This window comes from Engraulis encrasicolus, chromosome 4 (genome assembly GCF_034702125.1).
Source record: "Engraulis encrasicolus isolate BLACKSEA-1 chromosome 4, IST_EnEncr_1.0, whole genome shotgun sequence".
NCBI classification, from domain to species: domain Eukaryota; kingdom Metazoa; phylum Chordata; class Actinopteri; order Clupeiformes; family Engraulidae; genus Engraulis; species Engraulis encrasicolus.
Window position 1 is genome coordinate 48,189,506 of NC_085860.1, and position 26,796 is coordinate 48,216,301.

General features: G+C 44.6%; 1 protein-coding gene across 2 annotated transcripts; it reads left to right on the forward strand.

The window, feature by feature from the left end:
* The first annotated feature begins 1,329 nt into the window (after positions 1-1,329).
* On the forward strand, positions 1,330-25,785 carry acanb (aggrecan b). 2 transcript variants are annotated; one of them, XM_063197594.1, is made up of 20 exons: positions 1,330-1,423; positions 1,538-1,610; positions 10,405-10,491; positions 11,681-11,889; positions 12,124-12,298; positions 12,534-12,708; positions 13,937-14,064; positions 14,212-14,505; positions 14,773-15,069; positions 15,374-15,548; positions 16,492-16,619; positions 17,250-17,543; positions 17,824-17,919; positions 18,044-19,114; positions 19,940-20,053; positions 21,133-21,294; positions 22,845-22,927; positions 23,047-23,191; positions 23,571-23,753; positions 24,179-25,785. In XM_063197594.1, the coding sequence occupies exons 3-20, from the start codon at positions 10,413-10,415 to the stop codon at positions 24,265-24,267; spliced, it is 3,897 nt and encodes a 1,298-aa protein (XP_063053664.1). In that variant the 5' UTR covers positions 1,330-1,423; positions 1,538-1,610; positions 10,405-10,412; the 3' UTR covers positions 24,268-25,785. The 2 variants fall into 2 exon arrangements, with proteins under 2 accessions (XP_063053664.1, XP_063053663.1); XM_063197593.1 differs by having other exon boundaries at positions 1,330-1,610.
* Positions 25,786-26,796: the final 1,011 nt, after the last annotated feature.

Below are 26,796 nucleotides of genomic sequence, written 5' to 3' on the forward strand. Positions count from 1 at the left end.
GTGTGTGTGTGTGTGTGTGTGTGTGTGTGTGTGTGTGTGTGTGTGTGTGTGTGTGTGTGTGCGCGCGTGCGTGTTGGGGGAGTGGACTTTAAGTGGGATTTACTGCTTGCTATAATTGAAGCAAACACAGCAATGCTAAAATCCTTTGTTTGTCCCCAAAAAGGGTTGTCAGTAAACAGGCCAGGCCTTGACTCAAGCTGTTTTAATCTGTCAATGTTAAACTCATACTGTATGTATGTATGTGTACAGTAGCCCAATGTGTAGTCTTTTATCCAACTACATCATCCAAATATACAATATGGCTGCAACAGAGAGTAGTAGCCCTGTATCACATACCACATTTCAAAACTTCAAATTCAATTGATGTTTTCGTCCAGTGGTCATTTTTGAAGCACCGATTACCCTGCACCTCCAATTCTTAAAGTTTCCTTAGTTTCAGATGTGTAAAAGTTGTATCTTTTACCTGACATGTTTCCCTCTGATGAAGATGGAAGTTTCCCTGTTGAAACATGTCAGGTAAAAGATTTTACATGTGAACATGTCATGTAAAATATACAACTTTTACATGTCTGAAACCAAGGACACTTTAAGAATTGAGTTGACTGTTAGACACATAATGAACATCATACATCTGTGTCCTGCACATGTCGTCCCAGCATCTCTCTCAGAGTCTCCAAATCACCTCATCAGACAGGTAATTGCAGTGGTGGACAAAGTAAAAGTAAAAGTACTTTCCTGGTGTAATTACAACAGTAGCACATGATACTACATAGCTGTTACACCGTTTACTCCATTGTACCTACCTATTGAGATAGACTGTGTTATTAAAGAAAAACAATAAAAACTCAACAAGGACCCACCACAAACTCAACCGAAATTGTGCAGAATCAGATTATGGTAAGACAAGTAGATTGGTATACTTTTTACTCAGATAAGTTACCTGTGTTGGAAAAAAAACGGTGTTTCCTTTTTTTACGTTTACTTTTACTTTGTCCACCACTGGGTAATTGCTTTTTCGGTTGGAAGCCGTTACCGGCGAGCTCATCAGGGATAGGTGGGCAAAGGTGATTATTTTTGAGAAATTGAATGTACTGTAGGCCTACTGTATTGAGAAAATATGACCTCACTCTTTTGGCAAGAGGAGTGAACTGAACAGCGGCCCTCCATCCCTCCCTCTCTTTCTCTCTCTCTCTCTCTCTCTCTCTCTCTCTCTCTCTCTCTCTCTCTCTCTCTCTCTCTCGCTCAACCTCTCACCCCCTCTCTGCTTCTTGCCCGCAAAACTTGTGCCCAGGTTGAACAGAACTTCTTTCTGCTCCTCGTGCACACGGGAGAGGCAGGCAGTCTCAGGAACACCAGGGCTCAAGACTGCTGAGAGGGACCACTGCCTCCGAAAACCTCCACGCTCATATACATACACATACAGGTTTGCATGACCACTGGCCCTTGCAAAGTGACCAGCGTACAGAGTACTGCACTCGGACTGGACTGGGCGAAAAAACTTACCGCCTTCTGTGCCTGTTTTCATTTTCCTCCCAAGGCTTTTTTCCCATCAAAATTCTGCTGGTGCTGTGAAGACACTGACAACCGGAGTTTTATACGTTCACATCAAGGTAACACAAAGTTTGCATGCAGTTATTTTCAGCCATACGGTGTATGATAAAACAAGACCTTTACTGCATTGTGTATAATGACTTTTTAAAACTTCTTCAAACTTTTGACAAAAAAATATGAAAGTTTAATGTGTAGATGGTGATGATGTTGTATGAATTAATATATTGAGATGTGCTACGGGTACCTTAAGGGGTTATTATACAATAGCAACATTTATTATGTTATGTTGTGATTTGTGATGATTGACAGAAGAAGCTGAGGCAGGTAAAATGTGGCAAGCCAGTACCTTGGAAAGCGTATGAGAGGATTCCAGGGTGGACGTTGACTCAGCGTTTTTACTATTGGCTAGGTGACCGTATCCCTCGTTGACCTTTTAGAAAGAGAAGCATTCAATCTAATACATAATTATTCAGAAAGTTGTTAATTAGATTACATTTACTCTATTGATTCTGAAGCCGGGTGGGGGGAAGAGCATGACACTCAGTGTTACTCAATGATACTCAATATAAGTAATGGATATGGATATTAAAGACCCAGAGGTATACTGCTTGGGCAAAGCTGCTGTTATGTCTGAAAAACTTTTCAACGACACTGTGTATACTCTTAAATATAAGCTTGTTAGCATGGCTAATATATCTGTGTACCTCTTCACTAACAGTGTGTTCATAACATATGAGAAGAAACACAACTGTAAGCCCATAGTGCACATGTGTAGTAAGGCTACAAATGGCAATCAATCTGTGCATCTGCATTGCTGATATCCCTTATCCCACACTTGACACATGAAGTCAAACACTCATCTGCAATAACAATTAGGTTTCACCATAATCAATGGAGCTGACTACACCATACACACAGCAGCCAACATTCTAAAAAGCAGCCCATTCTTTTTTCAATGTAGTTTTAACACAACTGAATGTAACACCTCCAGTGTAGCCTTAGCCTTACGCACGTCCCCATGCCCTCCTAGACTTGTAATCTCCATGCATCACTCGCTCCACTGTCTTTCCCTTTCCCTATGAATCAGAATATGTACCATAGCACCTACAGACTTATGTAATAAGAGCTATTGCAACCTGTTGGGTGCTGAATTTAAGTGCTAGGCTAGCCATATGACTACTGCACTACTACTGATTGATGAACTTGATCACTTCTGCATTTACAGTGCATGTGTGTGAATATATGCCAGTGTGTAAGTGTATGTGTGTGTGTGTTTGTGTGTGTACTGTACAGTGTGTGCATGCATGTATGTGTGAGTGTGGATGCAGGCGCAATGTGATCCTAAATTAGTGTGTGGGCAAGCGTGTGTGTCCATGTGTGTGTGCATGTAGTGTACCTATGCATGTGCGTGTGTGTCCGTGTGTGCGTGTGCATGTATATGTGCATGTGCGAGTGTTTGTTGTGTGTGTGTGTGTGTGTGTGCATGTACAGTATATGTGCATGTGCATGTGCATGTGCATGTGCAGGCGTGTGGGTGTATGTGCTGTGCGTCTGAATGTGGACAGTGTTCTGCTGGCGCGGGTCCCCAGAGGGATGAGTGGGGCTGGGGGCCTCCACTGGCATACGCAGGCCTCTGTTTACATTGGCTGCGGCGCAGACTCCGGCTCCATGCGCACTGACCACAGTGCGAACAGACCCCCGCTTATTGGCTTCCACCATACGGGACTGGAACATGCCACACCAGCTGAATGGTCATACTGTGGCCTGGCCTGGGGACCGTCCGACTATAACTGCCGCCGTTTAGAGAGAGAGAGAGGGGGGAGAGCTTTTTTTCAAATGATGCACCGGTCCGGGCCCAAAAACGTGGGCCCTCTCCCTCCCTCCCTTTCTCTCTCACTCTCTCTCTCTCTCTCTCTCACTCTCTCTCTCTCTCTCTCTCTCTCTGCTCACTCGTGTCCACAGTCCAGGGAGGTCATTTGGTTGGTGGGTTACACTGAGCCGTGTTGTCTGTGATGTCCGGTCCGGGGGGAACGTCTTACTCACCACCAGTTTCAATGTTGCATCTGGAAGCGTTCCAGAACATTACCTGAAATTCTAGAATATTCTGAAAAGTCTTGAGGATATTCTAACCAAGGGCCCTGTGTTGTACATTTTATGCCCATGAAGCAGTTTACAGTACATACCATCTATGAATACACAGAGAACACTCTATCAATATGGGTTGGCCAATGGCATACCGAGTTTAGCAGCAAACCCCAGTTCTAGGTTTGGGTGAATTTGACATGAATGAATGTATGTATGAACATGAAAGAATGAACGTGAATGAAGGAATTAATGAACATGAATGAATGAATGAATGAATGAATGATTCACCTTTCCATGTCTAGTCAGTCCGTCTGCTGTATGTTTGCCAGTGAAACAGAAGTAATCCTCCACAACGGATCTCTCAACATTTGCCCTGTATTTCACAGCAAGGTGGAACTCAAAGAATGTAACACTTCAATGTCTTCACCTCTGTTTGTGCGTGTACATGTGTGTGTGTGTGTGTGTGTGTGTGTGTGTGTGTGTGTGTGTGTGTGTGTGTGTGTGTGTGTGTGTGTGTGTGTGTGTGTGTGTGTGAGAGAGAGAGAGAGAGAGAGAGAGAGAGAGAGAGAGAGAGAGAGAGAGAGAGAGAGAGAGAGAGAGAGAGAGAGAGATACAGAGAAAGAGAAAGAGAGAAAGAAAGAAAGAGAAAGAGAGGAATATTGCCAGTGTAACATGCTGTCTATTTGTTGGTAGTCTTGTGAAGTTGCTGACTTAGCGGTTCACATGCTGGGTAGACAGTCTACAGCCAGTCAGGAGGCTCCCTGCCCTGCCCATGTTGCCCGTGTGCTTCTGCTACAGCACTGAGGGAACACAAAGGGGTTAGCCCGATTGCTAAACTGAGGAAAATTAAGTCATATAGACCAGGAGCCCAGGGGGGTCAGCCTAGTTGGGAAGGTTACCAATTTTTATGGGTACTATGATGTCTGGTATGGACCCCAGATAGAGGAACAGCACGTCTGCCGGGTTCCCTCTGGTGGGTGTGGCCAGGGGGGCTGTAAAACTGGCACCCCAAAAATGGGCTAGATCAGTTGGTGAGGTTACCACTTGGAACCTGTTGTAAATTGTTCATCACAGTCCCCTGATAGAGAAATGACCACTGCCAGACATTTTTAGTGGTGGGTTACCCCCGGCAGACGCCCCCGTATGATGACACCCCCAAAAATGGGCTAGATCAGTTGGTGAGGTTACCACTTGGAACCTGTTGTAAATTGTTTGAGATGGTCCCCTAATTGAAGAATGGCCACTGCCAGACGTTTTTGATGGTGGGCGGGGCTTGCCAGACATCATTAATTGGGGGGTAAAAAATGGGCTAGATCAGCTGGTGAGGTTACCTCTTGAAACCTATCATGAATTGTTCATCATATTCCCCTGATAGAGAAATGACCACTGGCAGATATTTTCAGTGGTGGGGGACCCCCGCCAGACGCCCCAATATGATGGCACCCCCCAATATAGGCAAGGTCATTGACATAAGTTTGAACCAGACATGGTACAAAAGACAAACGACACACCACTTTTTTTAGATAATTCCAACGTGGGGAATTGGTTGGACGGGTCAACATGTTCATAGAAACTTGTTATGGGTACTATTTAGGACAAAAATGACTTTAATTTAACAAATATTACAAATCCAGATAGGAACCAGTTTGTAGGCTTTCAAAATCAATGCAAATATGACATGTTTCTGACTTAAAAGTGCATTGTGTACAATGGTGGCCAGAATATTTCATTAATATTTACAAAATAATAAACCAATATGTATCATTATGAACAAAGTACAGTACGTTTTGCTGCTTAAATGTCTCTTTCAAAATGGCAGACAATGGAGAACAATGGAAAGTGCAATTTTCCAAGTCATAATGAATACTTGATGACTAAAGAATTTGATGTTGGTAAGTATTCATAAAAAAGGTAATATTTTGAATGGGCGGTATGAATTCTGGGAAATAAACAACTAAAAATATTACTCTGGTGCACCTTTAAGTAATGTATGGAGAAAGTACGCTGACATTGAAGGCCTGTGAATTGTACTAAGAAACAGCAATGTGAAATTCCCACTTTCCAGCAGTTCTGAAGATTTAGAATCAAAATACTCGACATAGGCATACACAGGACTGACATTAACAGACAGACATTGAAGTGGAAGACAGGGCTTGTAACAGTATATAAGTATTGAGAAGTAATTAAGTGAACAAATAAAAAACTGAACATTTGACACTGACAAAGAAATCCTCCCTATCCTGTTAAATTACTACCAACCATAATGCATCATGAAGTGCTTTGAAGGGCATGTCAGACATCCAATAATAAATTAATTCACCCTCCCAGGACCTCTTCTTGTTCATATAGCAAACAGTGCAAAGGCATCATTGTTTTAGTGGGGGTCATCTGTGTTCTAGGGCCAATCCCATTTCTACACAGCTGTTGTATTCCACTGCTGGATTGCAAACTCTCCTATGACCTCATTCATGTCCCTTGGTGTACTGGCATGTCTCCTAGCATCCCCTCCATGCTGTGGACTGTGGTAGGGGACACAGCAAACCTACTTGCACAGAGCACATTATGAGACAACTTGAATGAGTGTCACTAGCTGAGCACAATGTTCATGATGGATGGGAGGATAAATACTTGCAAGGATTGGGATTGGCCCTAGAACACAGATGACCCCCACTAAAACAAATTTATTGATGCCTTTTTACATGTTTGCACAGATAGACACACACCTATAGCCTACCTATGGAATTGTTGTGCACAGTGACTGCATCTTTACCTGCAGTATTCCCAAGGACTGCCTGGGCCCTGTAACATACAACACACCATTATTATGCCCTCACATGAACATGCTCTATGGGGTTAAGAACAGAACCAAATCTTAACCTTGAAGGACAACACACATCTTTTAAAAGTTACCCAACCTGTGGGGTTTTGCTAGAGTACACCAGGATAAGACAAACTTAATATTAAACAAAGTCCAAATTATAATGCCTAAATACAAAAACCCTGACTGGTGCGGCAGCAGACACAGGTCCAAATAGAACACCTATGACGAAACCGTCATTTCCTTTAGCTTTTAAAGGCAGCTTGATTGCAGAGTCAGGTGCCATCAATTAAGCCACTCCTTAACACCTAATCGAGGTCAATTTGATAAGCTGGAGAACAAGGCAAAACAGGACATGCATTGCAGTCTTCTTAACACCATACATGCCTTCTTGTTGCTGCTGCCCCCAAGGAAAAGACTGTGTACACGCACTCGCACACACACAAACTACATGGAACTGCACTATAACCGCATAAATGGTGTGGACTTTTGTCCATGTGCATTACACCCATTTTTGGTTGAAAGCCAATGCAAGTCAATTGACCTGTAGACTAGCGTTGTTCATGCTCAACATGCCGAAAATGTGTTGTGTTGCCGGCTATTCACGAGCAAAGCACCCAGATGGCCGTTCATACGTATGTGACTGCAATACTCACAACAACTGCCTGGGCACCTGCCATATGCAACACAACCCTGCTGCTTCCAAATTTTGTGACTTGATAACTGGAACAACAAGTATTTTCTTAGTACTTGTATACTGTTACTGGTCCTGTCTTGCGCTTTAATGTCTGTCTATTAATGTTGGTCCTCCTGTATATGCCTATGTTAAAGGGGCATGCCACTCAATTCGGGCTTAATACCCGTTTGACAGGGTTTATAAAGGTGGTAAAGTGTCTTAGTTTTCATGTTAGCTGTTGTCTTGCTTTAAGACAAGTTAAAAGAGGGAGTATATCACTAAGCTAGTGAAAGTCAATGGATCACAGTAGCATGTGTGATCCATTGAGTCTCACCAGCTTAGATACTTACTCGCTCCTTAAAACAAGACAACGCCTAACATGGAAAATAAGGCACTTTACCACCTTTATAAACCCAGGGCATAACCCAGGCCACCTGTATTAAGCCCCAACATAGTGGCATACCCCTTTAACCCCTTAATGCACGCCGTACCTCCTGTGGCACGCTGTAATAGTCATTGAAATGTAACTACCACAGCACTACAATACTATGACACAACACAGACCCTTTAGTAATGCACCACGACTTGGTCATTACCATACTGGTAACAACAAATGTATAAAGCCGCGTCTTAAGGGGTTAAGTATCTTGCTTCTAAATCTTCAGAACTGCTGGAAAGTGGAATTTCAAATTGCTGTTGTTAACATACAATGGTGCAGTAGTGCATAGTTGTGCAATTTCTTGGTATAATTCACAGGCCCTCAATGTCAGCGTAATTGGTCCCTGAATTGCTTATAGGTGCATTGTGTAATATATTTAGCTGTTTATTTCCCAGAATTCATACTGCCCATTCACAAATATTAGCCTACCTTTTATGAATATTTACCACCATCATCAAATTCTAAGTATTCATTATGATTGGGGAAATTACACTTTTCATACATGTAAAGGGGGATCTCCTCAACATCTTTAGCTGCACAACCTATTGTACTTTGGTCATAATAGTAAATATTACTTAATTATTTTGTAAATATTAATTAAATATTCTGGCCACCATCCTACAAAATGCACTTTTAAGTCAGAAACACGTCATCTTTGCATTGATTTTGAAAGCCTACACACTGGTTCCTGCCCGGATTTGTAATATTTGTTAAAGAAAAGTCATTTTTGTCCTAAAAAGTACCCACAAGTTTCTATGAACATGTTGACCCTTCCAACCAATTCCCCAATTGGAATTATCTAAAAGAAAGTGGTGTTTCGTTTGTCTTTTGTACCATGTCTGGTTCAAACCTTATGTCAATGACCTTGCCTATATTGGTGTCATATTGGGGCGTCTGGCGGGGGTCCCCCACCACTGAAAATATCTGCCAGTGGTCATTTCTCTATCAGGGGAATATGATGAACAATTCATGATGGGTTTTCAAGAGGTAACCTCATCAGCTGATCTAGCCCATTTTTACCCCCAATTAATGATGTCTGGCAAGCCCCGCCCACCATCAAAAACGTCTGGCAGTGGCCATTCATCAATCAGGGGAACATCTCAAACAATTTACAACAGGTTCCAAGTGGTAACCTCACCAACTGATCTAGCCCATTTTTGGGGGTGTCATCATACGGGGGCGTCTGCCGGGGGTAACCCACCACTAAAAATGTCTGGCAGTGGTCATTTCTCTATCAGGGGACTGTGATGAACAATTTACAACAGGTTCCAAGTGGTAACCTCACCAACTGATCTAGCCCATTTTTGGGGTGCCAGTTTTACAGCCCCCCTGGCCACACCCACCAGAGGGAACCCGGCAGACGTGCTGTTCCTCTATCTGGGGACCATACCAGACATCATAGTACCCATAAAAATTGGTAACCTTCCCAACTAGGCTGACCCCCCCGGGCTCCTGGTCTAATATGTTTGGTAAAATCCCAGTTTGAAGGAGGATTCCAATGGGAAAAGCACTCATACTGAGGTTATGGCTCTTTTTGTCTAGGCCTGTCAACAACTTGAGATTTCTCCCAGTAAAAAAAAGAAAAAGGTCGTAATTCAATGTGACTCAGACAAGACACAATGCCACAGGCATCTCAGACTTCTCATTGAGTCACTATTCTTCACTGTTCTTCACTTTCTCTCTCTCTCTCTCTCTCTCTCTCTCTCTCTCTCTTTCTCTCTCTCTCTCTCTCTCTCTCTCTCTCTCTCTCTCTCTCTCTCCCTCTCTCTCTCTCTCTCTCTCAGTAAAATTGTGAAAGCTAGCTTGCACCATGGGTTCTGTTTCATGGGTATACACACAACACATACAACAAACAAACACACACACACACACACACACACACACACACACACACACACACACACACACACACACACACACACACACACACACACACACACACACACACACACACACACACACAAAAGTACACGGTTAGCTACATATGCACGCGCACACACACACACACACACACACACACACACACACACACACACACACACACACACACACACACAACACACACCACACACACACACACACACCACACACACACACACACACACACACACACACACACACACACACACACACACACACACACACACACACACACACACACAGTCACACACACACTCCTTGCATGTCAAGCCGGTACTGTACAGTAGAAAGCTATACAGAGGAGGGCATTATCTGTAGAGTGTGGCCGCTGATGGAAGCTTTCCACTTTAAAACACGCTGGACAAACAAACGAAGTGTAAGGAAGGTTGGACTGTATCGATGCCCCTGTACCTCAGAAATGGCCTCTTGCCTGTTTTGTAGGTTCAACACATTTCCTGCCCTACAAACAGGGGCTCTTTGTGTGTGTGAGTGAGTGAGTGAGTGTGTGTGTGTGTGCGTGTGTGTGTGTTTGTGCGTGTGTGTGTGTGTGTGTGTGTGTGTGTGTGTGTGTGTGTGTGTGCGCGCGTGTGTGTATGTGGGTGAGAGAGAGAGACAGAGAGAGAGAGAGAGAGAGAAGGAGAGAGAGAGAGAGAGAGAGAGAGAGAGAGAGAGAGAGAGAGAGAGAGAGAGAGAGAGAGAGAGAGAGAGAGAGAGAGAGAGAGAGAGAGAGAGAGAGAGAGAGAGAGAGAGGGAGAGAGAGACCAGAAACAAGAAAACTGGCTGTAATGTCAAAAAACACCTCTGAACACCTCAGTGTAGAGTTGCAGAACAGCCCACAGTATCTATTGTATGGGCGTTTCCAATAACTCCATATCCTATATTAAATCTTCTCTTCCCATTGTTCTTCTTCTGCAGGGTGAATCATGACTAGCTTGCTTCTACTGTGTGCGTGTTTACATGTCATCGTGGCAACGCCAACTTTTGGGGACCTCTCTGATGGAGGTAAGAGACACACAGGGTTGAACTGCAGAACATAATGTCTCCTTTCTCTGTATACTCAAAACATTAGCATCATCAATTCAGTCTTCAACAAACTTTATTTTTCTTGTAGGCCTAAATGTTTGATAAATTTCATTGTCAATGAGCAGTGACAGCTCTGTCAATGGTCACAGAGAACGGAATGTACTACATGTACACTAAATAAATAATTGGGCCAACACCTGTTCCTCGCTTTTATTCCATGGAAGAACCGTTTTCAGTTCCCTGAAAGGCTTTCAACTCCAGGCAATTATTCTTTGAAGAATCATTACTGCAACCACTTAGCAATATGTCACATAGCATGGCCCATTGTGACCTGAGGATTTGTGGAATATGGAGAAGAATTGGATCCCAATTACAATGTAAAACACTCTCCTTCGTGCCAGCATCCTTGTGCAGATGCAAATTAGTCATACATTGACAACCATGTTAGCCAAGCCACGTCCTCCTAGTGACGCAACACCTTTGGCGTTGCTTCTAGTCAGGCCAGGAGCAATACAAATATCGTTTCTGAACTCCGGAGAAATCGTGAACTCCACCCACTTTGTTGGGAAGCAATAAACTTTGAAATGTTCCAATGGCCCTGGGTAGAGGCGTGTTCAAGGCAGTGACGTGATTTAAGCAGAGACGTTCTACTGGGACTAAGAACTTTTTGGTTTAAACTTTGGCACATCCTTTTCTGGACGGGTCAACCATGCCGTTTGGGAAACGTTAATTGTTATGCTCTACGTCAGAGCAAGTCTCGAAGAGATTCGAAAGTCGAAGATAATCAGGCTACTACAACCCTGTATCCATGTCGGCCTGTGTATCTATGCATACCTGCAAAGTTATCACTCCTGGCCAAAGGTCTCAAAAGCAAAATTAAATTTGTGGTGTAAGTACAACACTAGCACATGATATTACACAGGTGTTACATCAGTTACTCCATTGTACCTAATGAGGAAGAAGAAAGATTGTGTTGTCACTGAAAAAACTGACAAGAACCCACCACAAATGTGGACCAAAAGGTGCAGAGCTGTAAGATAAGTATAGGGGCCTACACTGATCTACTGGTTAATCAGATAAGTCATCTCTGTTGGAAAGAAAGTGTGTTTCTCCTTTTACTTTGACTTTGACTTTTGACATCTCTGCTCCTGGTCCCTTTCCTCTGCAGACGTGGACAGCACCCTGAGCGTCAGCATCCCGGTAAAGAAGCCCATGCGCCCCCTACTGGGCGGGAAGGTGGTGATGCCCTGCTACTTCCAGGACAACACGGTGCAGGACCCTGGTGCGCCCACCATCGCGCCACTTTCCCACCGTATCAAGTGGAGCTACATCTACAAGGGCAAGGTGTCCCTCATCCTGGTGGCCTCCGACGGACAGGTGAAGGGGAAGAATAACTCTCTATGACATTCTCTAACGAAACGTTTATTGAACCATGTCCCAATTACAGAAACACATTTTGGTGTCAATCTGTCTTCAGTGTGTACTGCTGAAGCTACATTCCTGAGGCTGCAGTTTTACTTTTGTACTTTTTCTACTTTATTGGATACTTAACGCAAACCAAAAGAGATTTTTGTATAATTCTTGAGTTGAGCATGTCTGTGTTTGCTACAGGTGAGGGTGGAGACGGACTACCTGGACCGGGTACACCTGATCAACTACCCAGCCATCCCTACTGACGTTACCATGGAGATGTATGAGCTGCGCTCCACCGACTCCGGCTCCTACCGCTGTGAGGTGATGCAGGGCATCGAGGACAACTACGACTCTGTGGACGTCCAGGTGCAAGGTGAGATACAAGTGAAAGCACATTCTACATAAACAAATGTATTACAAATAAAAACTACATACTAACTGTGTTTATTATATTTGTTCCTTTCTATCAATTCTACTTTGCAATGTATGACATACAATTGCCATACACAATTGAAAACACAGTTGTCAAGGTTTTATGTGAAATCTGACATATATGGCATCTGACTGAGAAAATGTGACCCCATGTTCCTTCTTGCACCTTTATACAGGAATTGTCTTCCACTACCGAGCCATTACCACCCGCTACACGATGACGTTTGAGAAGGCCAAGGCTGCGTGCCTCCAGAACGGAGCGGTCATCGCCACCCCAGCTCAGCTCCAGGCCGCCTATGATGATGGCTTCCACCAGTGCGACGCTGGCTGGTTGGCTGACCAAACGGTCAGGTACAGTACAGTTTTTCAGTAATATTCTTACATTACATTACATTGCATTCATTTCGGACATAATCATAGCCAACATCACTAGCAAATACAAAGTGCACAGGAAATATATAGAACAACAAGTGCAGATGCAAAGAAGGGTTAGTTAGGTTTTTTCTTCTTCTTTTTTAAAGTAGAGTACACACACTCATACATATGTACATCATGCCAAGAGTCTGGCCTGGGGCTAGGGCAGCTCAAATATTAGTCTAGTAGAAAGAGGAGAGTCTTTACTTGCTTCTTGAAGGCTGAAAGAAATGAAAGTGAAAGTGAAAAGTGGGAACTGGGAAACTCCACCTCCCATTGTCATTGTGACACAGCACTCCACAGCACACAAGTGAACACTGCACACAATGAAATTGCATTCATGCCTCACACGATATGCCTCATCCCCAGTGATGGGCAGCCTGGACTCATTAGTTTACAATCCTGGGGTGCATTTCTTGAAACCATAATTGCTAACAACATTAGCTACTTGGTTGTTTGCAATGCAATTTCCCATTGGCAACTACCCAAGTTACTAACTGGCTAACAACTACACTTTCGAGAAATGCACCCCAGTGCAACATGTTCCAACTGAGATGGTTTTACCAGTCCAATGTTGCATGGTGATTGTCTGGTTGATTGATCACCTGGTAGAATTGCAGAGGTAAAACCAGGTCATCTGGAATGTGTGGAACTCGTTCGATTGTAAAACTGATGAATCCAGGTTCCCCATCACTGCTCGTCATGCACTAGCAGGTAATTGGAGTGCTTCTGGGTCTTCACCTTTTTTCCTTGGTGCTCATCAGTGTTGGGGCTCTCAAACTTGGTCCAGGAAGACAGATGCTGAGGCACTCAAGGTTGCAATTTGTTTAACTTTTTTATTTGGCTACAATGCCTACGCGTTTCGGCCCTTATGGACTTCTTCAGGGCGTATCCTGCTCGTCATGTTTTTGAGAAAGCAAGAGAATCCAGACCCTACTTTTCTGTGGTTGAATCCCAAGTTGTCAGCTTTATTATTCACAGCTTATTCTATTCAGGGAGACACAAAAACCAAACAGTAGAGATATATCAGAGGTGGAGGCACAACACAGAACAATGTGCATAGACAATAAATACAATGTAAGTAAATTGATTAGATTTAACATATTGTACAAAGTAGTATACACAACTCAAGCACTAGTAATTGGAAGTGGACTTCTGTCCCCAGATACCCAATCCATGAGCCTCGAGAGGGTTGCTGGGGAGACAAGGAGGACTTCCCTGGTGTCCGCACCTATGGTGTAAGGGATGTCAACGAGACATACGACGTGTACTGCTTTGCAGAGAAGCTGAAAGGTACTGATGGAGGACAGAGTAACACATTTGTATGTTTATATCAATATATTTAGTTGTATATCTGTGTGTGTTTTGTATGTGTGTGCACGCGTGTGTGGGTGGGTGTACTTGTACTCACATTAAGGCCACTTACACATTTCCTTCTAGGCAAGGTCTTCTACTCCATGTCTGTTGCCAAGTTCACCTTCTTTGAGGCCATGGACCAGTGTGCCAACCTCGGTGCCCGCCTGGCCACCACTGGGGAGCTGTATCTGGCTTGGCAGGCGGGCATGGACGTCTGCAATGCCGGCTGGTTGGGTGACAGAAGCGTGCGGTATCCAATCAACATTGCCCGCCCCCAGTGTGGAGGAGGGCTCTTGGGAGTGCGCACCGTGTACCGCTTTCCAAACCAGACTGGCTTCCCCTATCCTGACTCCAGATATGACGCCATCTGCTTTGAGGGTAAATGAACAAACATGCTTTGCTTCTTACATTAAGGCATTTTTGTATACAAGTAAAAAACAGAGGTATGTGTTCAACCCAAAAACACATCTATGTTGACGATGGGCATGTGTCAAATCACATAATGTAGTGAAAGACTCAGAGCTGATTGGATCACATTTGTGGCAGGGTTTCCGAACCCAGGATTGACACCTCATGCCAATAATCTGTCCAGACACCCAGCTAACCCTGTAGACATGCATGATGATGTGTTGTGTATCCCGGTAGAGAGCCTGGAGAAGGAGGAGGAAGAGGTGTCCTCTACTCCCCCTCCTCCCTTCCCCTTCCCGGAGCGCAGCACCACCGAGGGGCGCGTGAGCGTGGCCACGGTCACCTCCAGGCCCGCCATCTTCCCAGTCCAGAGCAGACCCACGGAGGGAGAGGCACGTGGCACGCCCGACGAGACCACCGAGGTGCCCCTGCCCATGCCCCCCACCTTCCCCAGCATTGTGACCGAAGAGGTCATCACCCGGGCAACCGCTCGGCCAGGCGTGTCACAGGAGTGGCACAGGGAGAATGAGACAGGTTGGTGCCACTGATCAATATTTTATTTTATTTTATTTTATTTTAGTTACTTTATGTATTAGTGGTGTTGTTTTCAGTTTGTAAATCTCCCACTTCGACTGGCATATGTAATACAGTCAACTTACCTACTTTTGAAGACTGGTTCAGTTTTTAATATTGTGAAATTCATCAGATGCCTCCTTATGCTTAGTGTGAGTTTGAGGTTAGTAAACATACCTCTGCCTCTCTCATCCCCCATCCACCTCTCTTGTTCTCTCTCTCTCTCTCTTTCTCTCTCTCTCTCTCTCTCTCTCTCTGTGTCCAGGAGTGGTGTTCCACTACCGCTCTGCCTCCAGGCGCTATGCGATGAGCTTTGTGGATGCCCAGCTGGCGTGCCATAGTCAGGGTGCGGACATCGCCAGCCCCCAGCAGCTCCAGGCCGCCTACGAGGCCGGCTTCCACCACTGCGCCGCCGGATGGCTGGATGACCAGACCGTCAGGTGAGTCAGCCAGTACAGGTAGGAATAACCTACCGGTAGAATGGCAGTCAGAGAGAGCACTAACCCCTGCCAAAGCCAGCTCAATATCATCCACTAATCTAGTGCTTCCACCATTGTGCCACTGGATGGTGGGACTAGATGACCAGGCTGTCATGTTAGTCCAATGACTGTACATACTATAGATAGGTTTCCCATTTACAAACATTCACGGTGTGTGGAAGGGCAAGATGCTAAGCAGCCAATCATGTGAACGCATTTCTTGAGTGACAGCAGTTTGCAAAGAATCAGAGGTTGCAGAGGACTCCTAAGCTGGGCGTGCAGACAGGAATGTTTGTAAACAGGAAACCTATGTATGGACACAGCACACTTGAAGCATTTGAAGCATTTTCAATTCTTCATTTTTCAATCCAATCCGAAATGACACACTCAATATCATGTCCTGTTAATCCGAGATCCACCTCAGTCCCACAGTTAGCCAGTTTCCGACTCATCTGGAAAACTTCATCAAAATCCATTCATTCCTTTTTGTGTAATCCTGCAAAAGAACAAACTTGCTAAAAGCATCACCTTTAACAGACGCAATGATAAGCTGCATTTGCATAGCACACAATTCACACACTTGGCAGTTTTGTTACACTTTTAATGGCATCCCAAATGGTTCAGGCTGGTGATTTAACCTTTGACTTTTAACCCACAACAGCTGTGAGGTTCAATAAACATCTAAAGCAGATGTGGTGGTCGAAGGGCTCTCAAGTGTTGACCTGAATTGGGAGTGAGATTTTATCTTATTTCTTTATTTTGCAAATGCAAATTGGGTATTGTTATGGCAAATTTGAGTGATAAATATAACGTGTGGAGTGAGAGTGTGAGAAAGGGCCGAAATGAGCTGTGGGTGGTCGTGAGGCATTAATCTTTGTATTTGTTCCTGTCCATGGTTAAAAAGGTATCCCATTGTTAACCCTCGGGCCCGTTGCTCCGGAGATAAGTATCAGCAGCCTGGTGTTCGCTCGTACGGCCTGAAGGATGCTCGCCAGCACTGGGATGTCTACTGCTACATGGATCGCCTCAGGGGTGAGTAACACCAGTGGTCAGGGGCAGAGCACTGGTATTGGGACAGGGGGGGCGAGAGATGTGTCAGAGGTGTTGGGCCCACGAAATATCGTAGAATGGCCCCCCTACAAGATGTTTGGCAATTGAAAGCCACTGGCAGGGCCCCCCCCCAAGTGGTGAGGCCGGGGGTTCCTGGCACCTATGCCCCCCGCTATGCTCCGCCCCTGCCAGTGGTGCTTACATTGGTGTTGAGTTAGTCTACTCCTACAGACATTTAGGAACCTCATGGAGGCCCTATGTAAAAGAGGCTGTTTGTAAAACCTCCAAAGTTTATTCCCATTCAAGCATTCAACATTTCCTCAAATCTTTTCTTCCCTCTTTCTGTCAATTACCAAGCTTGACGATGAACAATCCTTGCATATCCCTGTAAGACCTCACATCTGTAGTGCTACATTGGTGTTTGTAAGAAGGGAGATCCCCTCTTTACACAGATGATGAGACCGAATTGAGCTCTGTTCAGCACCAATGCCCTCCAGTCTCCTTGTTATCAATAAAGCCCTAAACCTCCACAGACTTACCTTGCAAACATTCGATTTTCTCACTTGTAATCCTGATGTTCCCCACATTTGCTCGGCCACCCTCCGCTCTCAGGTGAGGTCTTCCACGCGAGCACCCTGGCAGGCTTCACCTACTACGAGGCCGTGTCCTTCTGCAAGAGGCACGGCGCCACCCTGGCCTCCACCGCCGAGCTGTACGCCGCCTGGCACCGCGGCCTGGACAGCTGCCACCCCGGCTGGCTCTCCGACCGCAGCGTGCGATACCCGATCCGCCACCCCAAACCCAACTGCGGAGGAGGCAAAGCCGGCGTCCACACCATCTACGCCTACCCGGGCCAGGCCGGATTCCCCAGCCCTTACTCCAGATATGATGCCTACTGCTTCAGAGGTGGGTAGACATACTGTATACCAGAGGTCGATTAGGAAATACACATTATTTTTTACTTCCATTTACATGTATGTGTTCCATGGTATCATCAAGTATTTCTGTATGCCATGAAGAAAGTCAAGAGTTTTTATTAGATTAGATTAGGTTTGGTTAGATATAAGATAGATATGAGCTATATATCGTTCATTCATTCATTCATTCATTCATTCATTCATTCATTCATTCATTCATTCATTCACTCATCATTTTTCTCATCACTCGTGTTGTTTTCTTGCCATAGCTGACCTGTCCATCTTGGTCTCTGAGGGCAAACTGGATGCAGCCCAGATGCATATGGAGCTTAACATGACACTGATCACAGATCTTCTAAGGCCTGGTACTGTACAATGCACAACCTTCAGTCCAGCATGTTTACTGCATATATATATCGTACGCACATTATAAAAACCAACAGGTTCTCATGTGATACCATGTGGTGATTTCCGTTGTTCCTCTTCCAGTACGCCCAACCATCTCCCCCATCTTCGTGGACATATCCACCTCTGGAGAAGAGTCTGGAAGCGGAAGCGCCTCTGGCTCTGGCTCTGGCTCTGGCTCTGGCTCTGGCTGGGACGGCTCTGACGTCTCCATAAGCTACCATGGAATCGGAGGCCACGATCACTCCATCAAGACAGACGAACCCAAAGAGGCGACGGAGGGCAGAACAGAAAGCTTCTCCACGGACGTGAGCTCTGGGACAGACGACAGGTACACAGAGAGAGGAGGGGAGAGTGGCTCAGCTGTGGTGGACCTCCACTCCGGCTATCCGAGCGGCGTCAGCAGCGGTGTAGGGAGCGGTGTCGGCAGCGGTGTAGGGAGCGGAGGAGAGTCACGCTGGGTCACCCTGGTGGATGAACAGCTGGTCAGCAGCTCCGCAGCCCCCACCACGGAGCAGGAGATGGGTAGACGACCCCACATCGACGTCAGCGGCTCCGGGTTCATCAGCGGCGGCTCTGCCAGCGGATCCGCCTCGGGTTTCCCCGACCTGACATTCGTGGACCGCGGCATGATCGACATCACCGGCAGCGGAAGAGGAGAGGAGCAGGAGATGTCCCGGTACCCGCACATCGGCTCTGGTGACGTCAGCGGCTACGGCTCGGGGTACCCCTCTGGCTACTACCCCTCTGGCGGCTCGACCTCGGGGGTCACTCTGACGGAAGATGAGGTGTTTGAAGTCAGAGAGAGGGGCCGGGAGACGGAGACGGAGACAGAGGCCAGCGCGTCAGAGATCGAGCGGCTGTCATTCGACACACATGAGCAGTACGTGAAGGAGCACATGAGCGGCAGGGAGCCGGTTGACAGCTGGCATGACGTGACAGTGAGACCCACCACGACCTGGGTGGAGCCCGAGGTGTTCCCAACAGCTGAGGAGGACGTCACCGGCGAGCCACATGTGATGGTCGCCACCACCGCCGCTGGCAGCGCGGGCATGGGCACCGGTGCCAGCACCACCACAGTGTCCAGCGTCACTACTGCCCCCTCTCTGCCACTGCAGACACCTGTCGTCGTGGAGGAACCGGCTGTCGATGAGGGTAAAGGAACTGTTTTAACTCCTTAACGCAGCGCCTCTGTTATAACCTTATTTTTCTTAACCTTATCGTCAAAATGGTAATGACCAAGTCTTAATCGCTTACTATGCATTACAATGCAAGACAACGCAAGACAATGCTTGCACTGTCACATCAATGCTTTCTGTTGAGTTAATGGGCCTGGCTACAGTAAAGGGCTACTATTAACATTACTGTAGTCACCAGATTTCAGGCAGAAGTGTCACTGAATTACTGTTGAGTGACTGGTATTGCAAAAACATTTTTTCAATTGTAGTAGTAGGCTCACATTTTGCACACACTCCTTATTCCTAGGATCACACAGACCAAAATATATTTATGAAGGTGATACTTATTTTAGACTTTGAAATGTTTTTTTTTTATTTCATAATGTTATACATGTATGGCATTTTGAATGCTGTTCTGGTGCTGAATAACCCAAATGTATTCATATTAGGCCAACATTGTTTAAGAATTTGGATATGGGCCCCTCTATTAGTAAATACTAAACTCACCTACCTAAAATATATATTCCCTGTAGCTTAAAATGTGTTTAAGACTGGAGCATAAACATGACTTTAGGGTGCTATTATTAAATTATAATATTAAAAAACAGATAAACCTTAATGTCCTATTTTCTCTTTGGCTAAGCAATACTGCAAGCTGAAACTTTCTTTCTCACAATGAACATACTGTACACTTGTTCATCGCTGACTTTCACCTGTCATTGTAGAGTTGTATATTAATTTTACCTGTAATGTAATTCTCATATTGACTGTCTCCACTCTTGGCTGTGTTCCCCTTCGTTAGGTGAAAGTGACCTGTGTGAGCCCAACCCCTGTGGCGCAGGGCGATGCTCTGTCCAGGATGGCATTGCAGTGTGCCAGTGCCCACCAGGGCAGACTGGGGAGAACTGTGACATGCGTGAGTCATTCATTGGGTTTCCCTTTAATTCTTTTTTTTAATTTACATTGTTTAAATATTTTTTGGGGCTTTTCTGCCTTTATTTGATTGGACAGATGGTGACAGGAAGCAAGTGGGACAGAGAGACGGGGTGGGGATCGGGAAATGAACCCGGCCGGACTCGAACCGGGGTCCCCGTGGGCATGCAAGCCCAAATGTGGGGGGCTTAGCGGAGTTTCCCTTTAATTCTAATGTCTAGAGGTCAAAATGGTGATAAAAGGAGGTCAAACATGAGTGTCCACATAAATATCTTTCAGCACTCCACCTCCCCCTACCGCCATTACCCATATGGAATGCATGTATGTGTACACATTAGATGTCTTGCTGATATTTTGTAACCAGTGTGTGTGTGCGCGTGTGTGTGTCATGCGTGTGTGTGTGTGTGTGTGTGTGTGTGTGTGTGTGTGTGTGTGTGTGTGTGTGTGTGTGTGTGTGTGTGTGTGTGTGTGTGTGTGTGTGTGTGTGTGTGTGTGTGTGTGTGTGTGTGTGTTAATAGCAGTGCTTTTGTACAGTACCGGTATGTATGTCTGTGTGTGGCCATTGGTGGTACTTCTCATGTCTGCAAGCCCTTTCTCTTCAATAACCAAAACTATCCACAGCAGGTTCCTGATGTTTTTCACCTCACCTCCCCCCCTCTCTCTCTCTCTCTCTCTCTCTCTCTCTCTCTCTCTCTCTCTCTCTCTCTCTCTCTCTATCACACACACTCTCTCTCTCTCTCCCTCTCCCTCCCCCCCTCTCTCTCTTTATCTCTGTCTCTCTCTTTCTCTCTCTCTTTATCTCTCTCTCTCTCCCTCTCCCTCCCCCCCTCTCTCTCTTTATCTCTCTCTCTCTCTCTCTCTCTCTCCCCCCCCCCCCCCCCGTCTCTCTCTCTCTCCCTCTCCCTCTCCCCCCTCTCCCCCCTCTCTCTCTTTATCTCTCTCTCTCTCTCTCTCTCTAAATCTCTCTCTCTTCATCTCCCCCCCCCCTCTCTCTCTTTGACTCTCTCTCTCTCTCTCTCTCTCCCTCTCCCTCACCCCCCCCCCCTCTCTCTCTCTCTCCAGCCGCCCAGCAGGGTTGTGAGCAGGGCTGGGAGGAGTTCATGGGCAACTGCTATCTGCACTTCTCGGAGCGTGAGACCTGGACCACAGCCGAGCAGCGCTGTCAGGAGCTCAACTCTCACCTCGTCAGCATCACCTCCCAACAGGAGCAGGACTTTGTCAACTGTAAGCTGTCAAAGTTAAATGTGACACAATAATGACCATTACATTACATTACATTACATTACATTACATTACAGCCAGGGCTCATCACCAGCCAAAATGGTTAGTAGATGTTAATCTTACTGACCAAACACATTCTCACTAATAGGTCAAGTGCCATAAAGTGGCCAAGCTAGATATGAATGCCAGGAATGATCTTTTGTTATTATTTTGAGCCAATTTAGAGTTACACTTTTTTGCATAGCAGTGGAAATTAACATATTTGATTTTGTCATGCAGTACGTCAATTGATTGTATTTAGTAAAGCGAGTTTATATTAGGTACACAGGCAGTGTGTCTACAGTAGGCCTATATGTGTTTATCAGGAACATAGTGTATATACAGCTCCAGGCCACTTTATTAGAATAGCATGAAAAAGTTGATTTATTTCCATAATTCCATCAATAATGTTTTTGTCATGTTAAATTGTCATGGATTGTAGATTCATGGCCCAGTTGTTTAATTATTCCAATCATTCAACTTTTTCTTTTTACATATTTTGGCCTTCCAGCTCAAAAAACCCATGAATTGGGGAATTCGCATCATTAGAATATTGTAATAAAATCACAATTTTCTTCATCAAAATTCGTTTCACATCAGTGCACATCAAATCAGTTGAAATTTGGTACTTTCTACATAACATGCAATGTTCAATACTTGGTTAGGACTCTCTCTGTCTTAATAACGGCCATGATGCGTTTAACATTGAAGTCAATGGCAGAAACAGTGCATGGGAGTAATGGAAGCCCAGATATCCTTGATGCTTTGCAGTCAGCTGTTCTTGTTTGTTGACCTGGTGTCCCACACTTCACTCTTCAATATACCCGTAGATATCCATGCTACGTTTTGGTGTTAACTCACCAGTTTAATTCTATCTCACCAGAAATAAAACCCCATTCATTTTCAATGGGGTTTCATTTCTGGTGATTTAGAATTAAACTGGTGAGTTAGTGCCAAAACGTGGCATGGAAGCATCAAGGATATCTGGGCTTCCATAACTCCCATGCACTGTTTCTGCCATTGACTTCAATGTTAAACGCATCATGGCCGTTATTAAGACAGAGAGAGTCCTAACCAAGTATTGAACATTGCATGTTATGTAGAAAGTACCAAATTTCAACTGATTTGATGTGCACTGATGTGAAACGACTTTTGATGAAGAAAATTGTGATTTTATTACAATATTCTAATGATCCGAATTCCCCAATTCATGGGTTTTTTGAGCTGGAAGACCAAAATATGTAAAAAATAAACAATTTAATCATTGGAATAGTTAAAAAACTGGGCCATGAATCTATAATCCATGACAGTTTAACATTATTGATGGAATTATGGAAATAAATCAACTTTTTAATGCTATTCTAATAAAGTGGCCTGGAGCTGTACATAGGTCGGGCAGAATCAAGTCACTTGAAATATATTGAATGGTGGTACCCAGGCATACGGTTCTGTGGTCCTGCTCTCTGACTTTCTCACTCTCTCACACGCTTTTTTGCCTCTGTTCCCGTGCTCAGCCAATGCTCAGGACTATCAGTGGATTGGCTTGAATGACAGAGACGTACAGAGTGAATTCAGGTGGACAGATGGCACTACTTTGGTAAGCCCTTTAGAACTCCAAATTAATGAGAAACATTCTTCAACCAAAGGTTGAAATGTTTTCACTCTACTGTGTAATGTTATTTTCATCAACCTTTTTGTTTTTCAACTCACTCTCAGAGCTACGAGAACTGGAGACCAAACCAGCCAGATAACTACTTCAACGCAGGAGAGGACTGTGTGGTGATGATCTGGCATGAGAACGGCCAGTGGAATGATGTTCCCTGCAACTACCACCTCCCCTTCACCTGCAAGAGCGGCCCTGGTGAGGGGTTCAATATTTTTATTATTAATGGTATTCATTATACGGCCATTTATCCAATAACAATGAAGTCGTGAGGTCATTATGGACAAGGTTCACATTATGACCATTAAATCAAGCTGAGGTAGCTTGTCAAAATGCAACAATTACTCTGCACCACAGGGCCCTAACGGCTGTTGAAAAAAAAAGTCCTAGGTCGATTTTTACGTATCATTACGTATTATGAGACATGTGAAGCCCAGAAGACATGCAACGATAGTGGAAACAAGAAAGCTACAGTACACAGACACACAGACACACCTACACAGACACACCTACACACACACACACACACACACACTAACTCTGTGTTGTTTTTTGTCTATTTCTTGCCTCCACCCAGTCATGTGCCCCTCGCCTCCTGAGGTGGAGAACGCACGGCCGCTAGGTCCCGCTAGGGATCGTTACCATGCCAACTCCATAGTGCGCTACCAGTGTAACCCCGGCTACACACAGCGCCACCTGCCTGTGGTGCGCTGCCTGCCCGACGGACGGTGGGAAGAGCCGCAAGTGGAGTGTATAGGCAGTGAGTTCACACACACATCCCACACATCCCACTCATCCTGTGGCCTATGGGCCTATGGGTTCACACACTATCGTTTCAATGTGTTTTGGGTGAATCCAATTGCAAGTGCAAAATATATATATATGATTAGTCAAATCACAGTGGTTTACGTGTTTGTTCACACTAGTTATTGAAATGTGCCTTGGATTGCATCCCGACACTGTTATGACAGTCATGCCATATGTATGACGCCGGCATCAAGTCAAGAGTTAACGAACAAAGAGGTCCAGCCACTTGCAATTAAATTGACAGAATCAGTCAACATATAATGTAACCAATAACCCATCCATATAACATAGCCAATCCGTTTCTTTACATATTAGCGAATATCAATGATATTTTTTAAAAAATGATTAAATTTTTTCTGTTTCCCTTGACCTCCTCAGCTGGTAACGCCAACATCCGGCTAAAGAAACGATCCGTGAAGCAGCAGACCAAATCGGCCAGCAGTCGGACATTGCGGAAGCGCCTCTGAACTGGACAGAAGGGACTAACTCATTAGGGAAAAAAGAAACGATTTTGTTGATGGCAGAACATTTGTAGATGGCATATTTTCACCTGACAAAGAAAAACTGAAAAACACAAAAAAGATATTAGAACGACTGCCCACCTTTTTCTTTATAAAACCTTAGGTTTTGTAGTCTGCCTGGCTGATTGGAAATCAACATTTGACTATACAGAACTTAAAAATAACTCTGGGCTTGGAAGGACAGATTATGTCTTCCTTCGAAAAGAGAAAGTGCAATTGTTGGCTTCATTTTACTAATGCCAGCTCTAAGATTGGTCCCTCTGAAGACCCAGAATTGGGGCTATTTTTTAAAAGCACAACAGAAACACAACTCTAGCTGACAAAAGGCTTCCTTGACTACAACTGGATATTTACAGTTACACAGCTATTTTTTCAGAGTTTAGAACAAAGAGTATGTTTTTTTTTCTCAGAACCACAGAATGTACCGACAGCTGTTTCTGAGCAAATAACAAGAATACAATTTTCAAATTTGCATGCCAATGGGAACCAACAAAATGAATCATAAAATCTATTTGAAACTGATTAGCAAACATTGATGAAATGAAAAAACGATCAGTAAAATACTGATGCTCTTCTGAACAATCTGTCCGGTTTTCTGCTCCATATTACAGGCACTGTAATTTTATTTCAGATATTGCACCCCAACATCTCCGCAGGATAGCTACCCAGGGAAACACTTCCAAATTATCAGCCAAAGAATATTTTCTCAGTAATTGCTGAAGTCCATTTCTGTCTGATGGTTTTAAAGAATCCCTGGTTGTGATGATGGTAGATTTTTTTTCTTTTTATGGAGTAGACGAAGTCTCTGAAAGAGGTCTTTGTCGTGTTGACATTAACTGTGAATGCCTCTTGGCCTGAGCAATTCTTACTGAAGTATGTAAATTGAAATGATGCACACCATTCTGGCCTACTTGGCAAAGTTGACACCGATTACATTTTTTTACACCTGCAGTTCATATCTTTCTGGACTTTCTGGTCCAGACATGGGTACTGTATGATACCAGTTGGTTTACGATAAATTCAAAAGAAACCAAATGCTGATCAATACTGTTTTTCCACATTAGACTGTACTGTAGAGGACAACAACTGTCTCAAACTGGTGTCTATCAACTGTCAAATTATCATCACTGTCAAAACCCCTGAAATAAATATTTGGCACCTAATTTACTGCACAATAGCATGATAATTTATGATCGTGGGGTGGAAACAAAGATGTTTATGCTCAAGACAAAGATAAATGTCTTTGCTATGTTGACCTTTTCCATTCCTGACAGGTCAAAACCCATATGCATGTATCTGAGAATGTATGTTGTTGAGAGATAATTAAGAATGTACTGGGTAAGTGTGCAAAGAGGTGCATGCGTGCTGTGCATGCATAGGTGTGTATGTGCGTGAGTGTGTGTATACGTTTGTGTATCTCTGTGCGTCTTCACATGCATGTGTGTGTGTGTATGTGTGTGTGTGTGAGAGTGTGTGTGTGTGTGTGTGTGTGTGTGTGTGTGTGTGTGTGTGTGTGTGTGTGTGTGTGTGTGTGTGTGTGTGTGTGTGTGTGTGTGTGTGTGTGTGTGTGTGTGTGTGTGTGTGAGTGCGTGTGTGTGTGTGAGAGTGCATGTGTGTGTGTGTGTGTGAGTGCCTGTGTTTGTGGATGGGTATGTTGCAGTCCCTCTAAAGCACACAACCAATGTGATTCAGTCTGTGCTGTAAATGTGTGCATTTATGTTTGATGAGAGAGACCCTGGTTTGAGACTTAAAACAAATAAAAGTTTGAATACCAATTTTCTGCGCAGTAACTACATTTGATAGATTTAATGTTGATGATTGTGAATTTGAACCGTGATTGCTTAAATCAGCATGCCATCAATTTAGTCATGTTATAAATGGAGTACATAGTATTTTTTCAGAAGTTGTTTTAATATTTGGGGGCTGATTCGATAACCATCTAGTAGTGAATCCATGCATTTATCCGGGCCTGTGGTGTACTGTATATTTTAGCTCTCACCAAACATCGCTGCCAGATTTTAGCATAAAGAAGCTGTAATTGAATTAAGGGTATCTTTGATTCGCTAAGACCCCTTTTAAATCCGACGTGCGTCACCCAACCGTACGCATAAACAACCCCAGTGATACATCCCAGAGACCTTGGGCACAATTTGACCATTTAGTGTATTTTTACCCCTGGCATCTCAAAATGCAAAAAAAGAAACACACAAAAAGCCGTGGAGGGGGGAGAGGGGTTGCAGTATGAATATCCCTCTCATGGCGTACAGTAAGTACCTTATGCGGCGCTGGCATGGGGAGCAGACTGCAGCCAGGAACACAAGTGTCTTTCATGCGCGTCTTCCGAGCCTCGGCCGTGTTTGGGAAGCAGGTGTAAATGGGACTTGTCCTGTGCTCTGAGGGATCATACCTTTTCTGTTTGCATTGCAAAAGGTATGGGGGGGGTGTAAAGGGATAAACTTTCCTGTATCCTCTTTT